The 12,020-nt window shown below is 44.1% G+C and overlaps 1 protein-coding gene across 1 annotated transcript in view; it reads right to left on the bottom strand.

Annotated features, from left to right (window-relative positions):
* Positions 1-10,077, bottom strand: part of LOC146992471 (striatin-like) — a 39,338-nt gene extending 29,261 nt beyond the window's left edge. Inside the window, exon 1 of the mRNA XM_085790697.1 lies at positions 9,790-10,077. Coding sequence (XP_085646823.1) covers positions 9,790-10,077 — 288 coding nt within the window. The remainder of the gene's footprint in view (positions 1-9,789) is intronic.
* Between the last annotated feature and the right edge of the window lie 1,943 nt (positions 10,078-12,020).

The following is a 12,020-nucleotide window of genomic DNA, read 5'->3' as shown; positions in this document are numbered from 1 at the left end:
TTCGCTTTTCCTAAACTCCACCTTGTCCCTTTAACATTGTTATTGTTTTAATACTGTTTTTATGTTTTATGTCTTATGTTCCATTTTTATTTAGGCTACTGTATGTACAACATTTTGTTCCAGATGTGGCTGTTTTTAAAGTGCTTTATAAATAAATCATCATTTTGTTACGATAATCTGACAATATCCTTTAAAATGTTTTTTTGTTTGTTTGTTTTTCCTACCAGGACATCTATGGATGGAACAAAAGCTCTTGTTTATTTTTCATTCAAGAGAGACTCGAGTTAAACCTCCAGGTTCTCTGCTCTGAACTGTGCAGCCTTAGACGACACATTACCATTTATTGATATTGTTAATAAACATTATAAGTGGATTAAATGTTGACTGGGAGTCGTGTGACGATGGATGATGGTTCAGGTTAGACTATGTTGTTTTATTAATGATATTATATTGTCATTAGGGATGTCACCATTACTTGTTTTCACAATTAATCGTGGTATTAAACGCCACAATTAATTGATCGTAAAGATTCCTAAATACCGTCACTTTCTGAAAAAGATTACGTTGGAACCATATCAGCGCCAAAGTAAAGGTGAATGCACAGATACTGGTCCATTTACTAAAGTAACACTGAATTAGTAGGAATTTAAATGTTCAAAAAAATCATTAAAATAAACTTAAACATTTGATATAGATGACAATTAATGACAATTAAATGTTTCAAACACTTCCCCCAGTGGATTAATAACTGGTCCTGTATTAAGAGATTATTAATGTAATTATATTTTGACTATATTTGATTTTACACATTCAATGTTGTTTATTAATTAATTAACGCATAATAATCGTGATAATCTAACACCGTGATTATTTCTCTGACAATAATCGTACCAATGTCTATGGTTCATTTTCTGTAATGTGGATTAAAGAGTCGCTGACGGCCAATAGAGTTTATCAAGGTTCAAGTTCATCATCGTCTTGGAGGAACGGGGAAGAGGGGGGGTTGGGGAGGGTCATGTGACCTTTAAATCTCTGAAGGTCAAAGGTCAGCGGGCTGTGAATCCAACACACACACACACACACACACACACACACACACACACACAGACAGATATCAGAGCAGAGGAATTCACTGTGTTTGTTTCTGCTCTCGCTGCAGATCCACCTACGCCTCAACTGAACCGTGTGTGTATCTGTGTGTGTGTGTGTGTGTGTGGGTGTATTTATGTGTACGTACGTGAGTGTGTGTGTGTGTGTGTGTGTGTGTGTGTGTGTGTGTGTGTGTGTGTGTGATGATTCACACATGTCAACCCAACACACTCCTTCTCCTGGAGGGAACGTTGCATAAACTCCAACGACACCTGAACGCACCACGAGACAGAAACTACATCATCACCAGCTGTGACCTGTGTGTGTGTGTGTGTGTGTCTGTGTGTGTGTGTGTGTGTGTGTGTGTGTGTGTGTGTGTGTGTGTGTGTGTGTGTGTGTCTCCATCTCTTATGTAACACACTCTCCTGGTCACGTGACCTCACACACACACACACACACAGCTGCATTATTTAGACATGAGGTGGTGATGGAGCCGTGGTGACGCCATGGGAACGGAGCTCAGCCCGTTTCCCTGACGACGGGACCAGCCTCATATCACTCTGGACCCGGGACCACTCGTCTGGACACACACACACACACACACACACACACACACACACATACAGAGCGTCGTGTGTGTGTGTGTGTGTGTGTGTGTGTGTGTGTGTGAGGAAACGAGGCGGAGTGAACAGACGAGGAGACGATTAGTGCAGTGATGATGATGATGATGATGATGATGATGATGATGATGATGATGATGATGATGAAGATGATGATGATGAAGGTCTGAGCAGCGTTCACACAGACGGCGGCCATGTTGTTCCTCTGTCTAAATGTGAACTAACAGGAAGGAGCTCATCTCATCTCGTCTCATCTCAGACTCTGCTTCACTACATTTCCCATGATGCATCACTGGCTGCGGTTCAAAAACGTAAGCCTGTTTTGCCGGTTTTGATCTTCCGGTGGAATTTTATGTTTACGTTTCCATGGTTTCGGTAGTCGCGGTAAATGCATGGATTTTAGATTTTTATTTTCAATGAAAATCTGTAAAGCGCATGGATCATCACACCAGCTTTTAACTCATTGAGTGCCGCGCTCCTTTCCAAAGTTTTAGTCAAGTGTACCGGCAAATTAGACCATATTTGACTTTTTATTTTAGAGCCATAGTGTATTCTATATTATTGCCACCAACACATACTGTAGCTCATTTGAAAGGTTTAACTTTATCCTTCAAATGACCACAAACCGTTTGTTTCTACGTGCCTCCGTTCCTGAGAAAAGTCAAGCTAAACATGGCTGGGTTTCACCAAAATCCCTCCTTTTTTTCTAGAAAAGGAGATAGAGCGTCTTTTATGAAAGGTGCGCTGTTTGTGCCTGTCGCTCTTCTGACACTCGCATTTCTGGATCAAAGGGCTCGTATAAGATAAATATACACAACAATTGTTGTTCTATTCACAAAACCACCATCGGGGGCGGGGGGGGCGCCACTAAACAGCAATAACACAGACGCACCGTGCCGTGTCACAGCCTCTCGCCGCGGAACGTGAGGCTCTGCCGGCCACAGCGGCTCGCGAACACCGGTCCCGCCGGTGGTCGTGGTCCTTCTGTGGTACGGGTCGGTGCCGGCGGTCTGCTTTGGTCCAGAGACCATCAGATTTTACCGCGGGAGGACTTTGGGGAGGACACGGTGTTGCTCCAGATGAAGACCGGGCGGGACAGTGGGCTGAGAGCTTCCTGGTTCAGCTCCCAGCTGCTGCAGCCTCGCGGGTGAGAGCGGAGCAGCAGCGGAGCAGCTGCTGCATCCACATGCAGAACTCCGTTTGCAGAAGCTGAGTTATGATAAAAACTTCCAGATCATGAGCTGTCATGTGACTTTGATCGTCATCTATTTCAGTTCTCCTCGTCGTAGAGTCCCCAAATTTACATATAATGTGTATTAAAGTGTCTATTTTCATAATTTAAAAAAAAAGCAAAAAACGAAAAATTTCGTTTTTGGCACTCAACGCATGGGAACGAAAAACGAGAAATTACGTGGTTGGCACTCAATGAGTTAACAATGGATATCACACAAATGGACAGCCGTGTTAAAATCCATGCGTTTACCGCAACTATGACAACGACTGAAAACCATGGAAACGTAAAGGTACAATTCCACCCAACCGGCAAAACCTGCTTCCGGTTTTGACCATAGATGACGTTCGTAAACTTGTGGATACATCACAGGTTTTCACTAAATAAAAGCCGTGTTTCTAACGTTTCCAAAAAAAGCACAATTTCTATTTACAGGAGTTTCTATTGAAACAGTCGTAGGTGTTTATTGAAAATGAATCGACTCCCGAATCACGGGATTCCCGAGAAAATGTCGGCCTCTAGTCCAGGTCAGTCTGAACCGGGCTGCACCAGAACTAGTGGTGTCAACAATAATCGATTTTGGCAATGCATCGCAATGCGGGGCACGCACGATTCAGCATCGATGCGGCAACGTGCCATAATCGATTATGTCACTGTTTATTTTCTGGCCTCGAGTGGACAATAAAGTTGTGAAGTTTCATTTACTTCTGGGGGCATTTCCGGCAAAGATACAGGAGAGTGATAATACACAGCCAATAAAGACTGCTTGTATATCTATACTGCCCTGTTGTGTGCAGTAGAATTTTGATGCATTGCAATTCAATTGAATTGAATCGTTACCTGGTGAATCGTAATCGAATCGAACTGTGAGGGCAGTGCCAATGCACACTCCTAACCAGAACCCGTGTGTGTTTGTCTCCGCGGCAACAGAGGAAGGAAGCCGAGCGAGCAGCAAACATCCTGCTGAGCTGCAGGACAGTGAACGCCTCACACGATGACCTCATCATGTCACATGACCCAGACCGCCGGCCTCCAGCTGACTCCGAGAGGCTCCAACGTTTCCCAGAATGCACCTGTGATCCGCTTCAGTAGCTCGGATCCAAAGTCATCGATTGATCCTCTGATCGATCATCGGACCAGGACCTCCTCCTCCTCCTCCTCCTCCTCCTCCTCCTCCTCCTCCTCCTCCTCCTCCTCCTCCTTCTCTTTGTCTCTCAGTAATCTCTCTCTTCCATCTCTCCTCCTTCATCCTCTTCCTCTGTTTCCTCTTCCTCTTCCCTCTGGTGATGACCTCACAGGAAGTGACATCACTCCGTCTGCAGCGGCTCAAACAACCGGGTTTACAGTCAGACGGTGCAGTGGAGCCTTCTCCTCCTCCTCCTTCTTCCTCTTCTTCCTTCTTTCCCTCCTCCTCCTCCTTCTTCCTCATTCCTCCTCTTCCTCCTTCTCCTCCTCCTCCTCCTCCTCTAACGGAGCGTCACCATTGGCTCCGCCTCACAGGAAGTGATGTGTCATGAGGTCAGAGGTCAGCTGACGACTCTCTGTTATGTTATGTAATAAAACCACGACACACACACACACACACACACACACACACACACACACACACACACACACACACACACACACACACACACACACACACACACACACACACACTCTGAGAGAAGCTCCTTCAGAATAAAAGTCTATTGAAGCGTATCAATGCAGGAGCCATGTGATCACAGAGTCACTACATCAGTTTGATATTTGTTGCTATGTTACACGTTTCTGTTGCCAGGCGACCAAAGACACAGAGGGAATTATTTTTAGTCTGAAATGTTAAAAAGTTTAATTCTGACTTTGACTCTTTTTGATCAATACAGATATTTTTTAATTGATTATTAAACCAACACTAAGGAACTTTTCAACCTTCATATAATATTTTCATAACTTCTGTGATGATACATCGACTTACAACAGGTTGGATGACACCTCTGTCATGGCCTGAGGGGGTCTGTATCATTATGGTCTGTATCGCCTTCACTGGCACAAAGCAGCTTTGAGGAGCATGGTAGGAACCCTGCTCTCACTTTACTTTCACTTTCACTTTTGCGAGTCACGATGAGGAGGGAGCAGCAATGCTGCACCTTACAGTCAGGTTGTGTATGTGTGTTTACTGAGAAATGATCCGCTGGAAACAGAAATTAGTCTGGACGTCTTCTGTTCATTTCCATGCACCTGGAGATCAGGATGTTTACGGCGCTACGCGCTAGTGCTCATGGGAAATGGAGTCTTCCTTCAGGCAAAACACTACCGCTTTGGGCCACTGGCGCCGCCAAACTCAACCAAAACTGAAAGTTCTTTAGTACTGCTTTAATAATAACAATAATATGGGTTTATAACCTGGAAGCACACAAACGACACATTCGCACATAGCGCAGTACACCAGTAATCTACCGGACGGTTCTGGGTCGTGAGACGTTCACGGACACAAAAACAGCAACCGGAACATTTCACACCAGGTCTTACTGTGCGTTCACACCAAAAGCTTCCAAAGCGTCATAAACGCTCGAGGGTGGGCGTCAGACAAGACAGCTCCCAAAACGGCAAATATTTTCAGCCGTTTTGGTCACTCGTCACGTGACTGGCGTCAAAGTTCGATCGCGCTGGTCATTGGGGAGCCGAAATACAAAAAAAAAAGAAAAAAAAGGCAGCCGACGGACATCTCTATTCTGACAGGTTGCCCCCGGTTGCCGCTGAACCGCGTCATAGCTAATTACCCTAAAGTTAAACCTGGCTCAACTTCTCGTCTGGTGACGCCTGTTGACGCTTTGGACGCTCAGTGTAGCCGGGCTCTCATTGAAAATGAATTGACTTCCGGCGTTTTGACGCTTTGGAAGCTTTTGGTGTGAACGCACAGTTAGACTTGTAGTCTAGACCGCCTGAACCGAGACCAAGACACTACCGAGGCCAGAGAGTATCAAGACCAAGACAGACCAAGTCAAGACTAAGACCAGTTGAGCTCAAGACCGAGACCAAGAACGAGACCAAAAAAAACCCAACTACTAGTTACACCATATTTTGCTATTGCGCATGAGTTGTAGAACGCGAGAGGACGAGTGCCAACGCTTCTGTGTCACAAAATACCCTTTTGGTCCCACTTGAAGGGGCCGTATAAATAATGATATCCCCCCCCCAAAAAAAAGCATGCCTGCCTGGATATTGTAGGCTACAAATCCCTTCGAGACCGATCTGCCAGTCCGAGACATTGTGAGACCGAGAGACCCGAGAGACCCGAGACCGAGACAAGACCGAGACCACAAAAAAGTGGTCTTGAGGCCAAGACCTACAAGTCTACCGAGTCTGGGGGTCGACATGGACCCGGTCCCGGTCCAGGTCCAGAACTCAGAGGAATCACAGTTAAGTTGTTTTAGCTGTTTTTATGTTTGTTTTGTTGATGTTGTCTAAATGTGGATGTACTGTGCTGCTTTCTTGGCCAGGACCCCCTTGCAAAAGAGATTCTGAATCTCAATGGGATTATTCCTGGTTAAATAAAGGTTAAATAAAAAAAATAAATAAAAAAAAAAGTTGTGAATTAAGTTAAGCAACTGCTGAAGAAATCTGTGAATGCGTTGCGTTCACGGGATGACGACGTTTGTGTCAATAAGAGCCGTTTTCCCGAACGGTACCGACACCGAACACCCGGACGTCACGTCACGCATGTCGTCCGGGAGGTTTGTCGCGCCGCGCGGCTTCGGCTGGAGAATACATTTCCTGAAGGAAATACGGGCGAATGCTGAAAGCTGGAAGTTGAATGAGCTGAATAAATTGTTGAAACAATGCTGAATTATGTGAAGAAACTGCTGAAGAAATCTTGAAAAGATGAAACAATATCTGAGGAGTTAAAGGGATAGTTCACCCTAGAATGATATTTCGCTCATTATCTACTCACCCTCATGTTGACTAAGGGCTGGAAGAAGTTTCAGAGTCCTCCGTCCCTTCTCTGAGTTACAGGGGGTCTCGGCGTAGCAGTGCATGTCCATATAACGGTTGCAAAGGGACACCGGAGCTCTTCGTAAAAAAACACACACCAAAAAACATCCAAATACCTCCATGCTGCTCGTATGTAATGTCCGTCTTGTGCTGAAGCCCCAAATTGCGTAATTGTCCCGAAAAAAATTAAATAAGTCTATATTTTAAGCTTGTTTGTAGCGGAAGCTTCTCGAAGCTCCTCTTCCTGGTCCGTCCAAATCTCGCGTGATTTGCGCCGGCGTCAGTGCGGTTACTGCGAATCACGCAAGATTTGGACGGACCAGGAAGAGGAGCTTCGAGAAGCTTCCGCTACAAACAAGCTTAAAATATAGACTTATTTAATTTTTTTCGGGACAATTACGCAATTTGGGGCTTCAGCACAAGACGGACATTACATACGAGCAGCATGGAGGTATTTGGATGTTTTTTGGTGTGTGTTTTTTTACGAAGAGCTCTGGTGTCCCTTTGCAACCGTTATATGGACATGCACTGCTACGCCGAGACCCCCTGTAACTCAGAGAAGCCACGGAGGACTCTGAAACTTCTTCCAGCCCTTAGTCAACATGAGGGTGAGTAGATAATGAGCGAAATATCATTCTAGGGTGAACTATCCCTTTAAACACGTAAGAAGGAGGCTGTATGAAATGGTTGGAAATTACTTGAATGTTGAAGATTGTTTGAATTTTTGAAGATTAGTGTGAAAAAAATAACATTTAAAGCAGAAGTAAGCGATTCGGTGGTTTTGGCTAACTTCTTGTCAGCCGATGGAGTTAGCAGCCCCCGCCCTCGTCCCTACGTCACCACATTCACGCGCATCCCTTGGCTGCACACACAGAGAGGACTGCCCCTTTATGCCGTTCTCTCTCCTCATTGGATAAAACTTGTAGGATACGATAAAAGTTTTCTCCTGGGCTCAGAGCAGAGCAGAGTGACTGACAGACCCGTGTTTCAGACCAAACACTCTATAGAAGTGATTGCTGTCGGAAGATATAACTATTTAAGACTTATATCAACACAAACATTCCACGTAATACTTCTGCTTTAAGTTTACTCAAATTAATAAATATATTATTAAAGGGATAGTTCACCCAAAATTCAAATTTCACTCATTAAAGCTGCTGAACGTCAATGATCAGAAGGAGAAAATCAGAATGATACTAGAGCTGCAACGATTCATTGAACAATAATTGATTATTAAAGTAATCGTCAACTATTTTTAAAGGGATAGTTCACCCAAAATTCAAATTTCACTCATTATCTCCTCCCCCTCATGTGGACTAAGGGCTGGGAGAAGTTTCAGAGTCCTCCGTGGCTTCTCTGAGTTACAGGGGGTCTCGGCGTAGCAGTGCATGTCCATATAACGGTTGCAAATGGACACCAACTGTCTTCGTAACAAAAAGACACACCAAAAAACATCCAAATACCTCCATGCTGCTCGTATGTAATGTCCGTCTTGTATTGAAGCCCCGAAATGAGAAATTGTTCCGCCGGTCAGTGCACTGACACAGGAAGAGCAGTGAACTGAGACGCTGGGAGCTTCCGCTACAAACAAGTTTAAAATATACACTTATTTAATTTTTTTCTGAACAATTTCTCATGTCGGGGCTTCAATACAAGAGGGACATTACATACGAGCAGCATGGAGGTGTTTGGATGTTTTTTGGTGTGTCTTTTTGTTACGAAGACAGTTGGTATCCATTTGCAACCGTTATATGGACATTAGGGCTGTCAGAACGAACTTCGCTATTCGAATACAATTCGAATGTTAGTCAAAATGAGAACATTCGAAGGTGGAAACTGACGTTCGAATGTTTTTAATGGGGCAAATTAACGTGGTGCGTCGTGACGTTCAGAGTAGTACACATGTTGATAAAACAAAATGCAGTTGTTGTTGTGCACAAGGTAAAGCTGCAGCTTCAAATATACAAGCAGAGTTTTTTTTAAATTGCCCGTTCATTCGGCCGCCACGGTGCGCGTATGCGTCCCCACTCTACACACACACCTTTTTTTTTTTTTTAACTGATCGATCCGCGGACCACTTGTGTGCTGATCACGGATCAGCTGTGATCTGTTGCACCACAAGTTACTCTGTGCCCTAACCCCGCAGCCCCCGCGAGGAGGGGGGGTGCGCCCCCGCCTGTGAAGCCGGGTTTCCACCGAATCAACTGTCTTTCTTTCTTTTTTTTACCGCAACATATGGTTCACGTCAAGATAACTTATGTATTTTTCCATAGTTCTCTTTGTTTAACACTTAAAGACTTTTGGTTAAGTAACCATGGACAGCTCCTATGCAGGTTCGTTCTGCTGTGTCGTTGTCGCCACCGTCATCGCTGCGCCCCCCCCTATAATGAGATTAAAAAAATTACAAAAAACCCATAAAAAATTCGAATATTAGTCGAATATTTAACATAAGATGGGTTAGAAATTCGAACCTGATTTCGGGGGAAGATTGACAGCCCTAATGGACATGCACTGCTACGCCGAGACCCCCTGTAACTCAGAGAAGCCACGGAGGACTCTGAAACTTCTCCCAGCCCTTAGTAGTCCACATGAGGGGGAGGAGATAATGAGTAATGAGAAATTATTTGAATTTTGGGTGAACTATCCCTTTAACAGCTTGAAAGCGAACTGAAGAGGAATCACAGCAGGAATGTGCGTCATCCCGTGATGATGATGACGTTTAAGTGTCAATAATAAGACACCGACCCACCACACAGCGAGTTACTTCTACCGGAAACTGCTGCAGCCAGGTGTCACGTCACGTCACGTCACGTTACGTCACGTTACGTCACGTCACGGCTGATGTGTCCGATAATGGAAGCAGCTCCGTGTTACCTGCAGCTCGGCTCGCTCCAGCTCCCACTGCGCGCGCTCCACCTCGAACCGGGCCCACTCGTGCTGCAGGAAGTGGAGGATCCCCGGGATGTTGTAGTGATTCCTGACCGCTTCTCCTCCTCCTGCTCCTCCTGCTGCACCTCCTCCTCCTGCTCCTCCTGCACCTCCTCCTGCTCCTCCTGCTCCGGTCAGACCTGAGCTGCTGTTGTTGTTGTGTAAGAACACACCGGCACCGGGACCAGCACCGGCACCGGGACCGGGACCGGGAGCCGCCTGCTGCTCCTCCATGTCGGCACCGGGACCGGGGGTCTGGACCGGGGCTTCAGCCGGTTGTGTCTCGGTCCGGAGCTTCAGTCAGTCCGTCTGGGGGGAGGAGAGGAGGAGAGGAGGTGTGAGGTCTGGTCCATCAGCAGCAGCAGCAGCAGCAGCAGCAGCGGAGGCTCCAGAGGCTCCAGAGGCTCCAGACTGAAGCAGCTGTCAACGACCGACCGACCGACCTGCTGACGTCACCGGCACCACACCGGAACTTCCGCTATATCCACTTTCAAAATAAAACAATACAATACATATTTATTTATATAGGCTAGCACATTTAAAAATACAACCCAGGTTGTCCAAAGTGCTGTACAATAAAACACACAAGCAAAACTAGTGGCAATAAAACTAGATGGGATAGTAGCCTACAGGTAATGTAGCTACAATAAAACATGCAATAAAACAATAACCTAACCATAAAGATCTAGATATAGTTAGATAAAGAACTAGATATGGTTAGATAAAGATATATATATATATATATATTGATATAGCCTAGATATATATATAGATATGGGTATAGATATGGGTATAAACCTAAACAACCCAAAATGACTTGCTGCACCGCACCATGGCTGCCCACTGCTAAATGCAGAGAAAAAATTTCACTGTAAGCTACTAGCTGTAGGCTATATGTGACAAATAAAGTAGCCTACCTTTACCTTTTACCTTTATTGTGCTTTTTATTTTTTGTAAATGTTTTTATTGCCTTACTGTGTTTTCTATCTATCTATCTATCTATCTATCTATCTATCTATCTATCTATCTATCTATCTATCTATCTATCTATCTATCTATCTATCTATCTATCTATCTATCTATCTGAATAAAGATATAGACATAGATATAGTTAGAACAAGATAAAGATATAGCTAGATATCAATATAGATATAGATAAAGCTATAACATTATCTATATCTATATATTTATCTTTATCTAGGCTATATCTTTATTTAACCATATCTATAGTAAGATAAAGATATGATAGATGAAGATATAGATATAGATATAGATATATAGATATAGATAAGTTTATATATAGATAGCCTTTATGAAAACAGACTTAAGGGACAGCAGAGATAGGGGTATTCCTTTTCTCCATGAGCTTCATGAAATTAAAGTACAAAGTAAGAAAAGGTTATGGTGTACCAGAAATAAAATAGTCCAACAGAGTTGTTTTAGAGGGAAATACAGAGACTGTTGATGAAAAACTGTCCCTGAAGGCAACGCACATCAGCGGTTTTACATGAATTTCCCTCTAAAACAACTCTGTGTGGTAACGTTGTGTTATTATCTCATAGCGTGGTGAATGTGCAGGTCACAACTTGTCCACCAGAGCGTTGTGGAGTTGTTGGATTGTGTATTTGATGAGTTTGATGAGGGAAACCAAGAAATCCCATAATGAGCCTCCTCTGTAGCGTAGCTCTGAGCAGCTCGCGGCTCTGCTCCGCCGTTCTAAAAAATAGCTTACACCGACAATTAAAGGTAACGAACCTACTGCTATGACTATACTACTATCCCTTTAATATGTGAATCTGAAATCTGTCACTGTCCACTGCAGGTGGATGAAGGTTTCCTGTTCATAACAAGCAGCTGTGGATATCAAACACATGGAGAAGTAAAAAATAAAATATTTATTCATAATAAATCAGAACATGACTTTAAAATCAAAGAATGACTCATTAATTATCTGTCATCACTTTAATTAGAAGCTTCAGTTCATTTCAAACATTTAGGGACAAACTCCTCCTGATAGAAACCCACCACAGGCTGAGGAGACTTTTATTTTGAAGGCTGAATCACATATAATAATGCTGATAACTTTGCGTAGCTTGACGCACCTGTGAGGTGACATCAACACGCTGTCAGCCCCTCCCACTACGGTGTCATCCTCTCACGTCATTGGCTGTTCAGAT

Source organism: Trachurus japonicus, chromosome 1 (assembly GCF_045865225.1).
Source record: "Trachurus japonicus isolate A0001 chromosome 1, Traja_1.0".
NCBI lineage: Eukaryota > Metazoa > Chordata > Actinopteri > Carangiformes > Carangidae > Trachurus > Trachurus japonicus.
The sequence above is the reverse complement of the archived record's forward strand: the minus strand, read 5'-3'. Positions and strand labels throughout refer to the sequence as shown.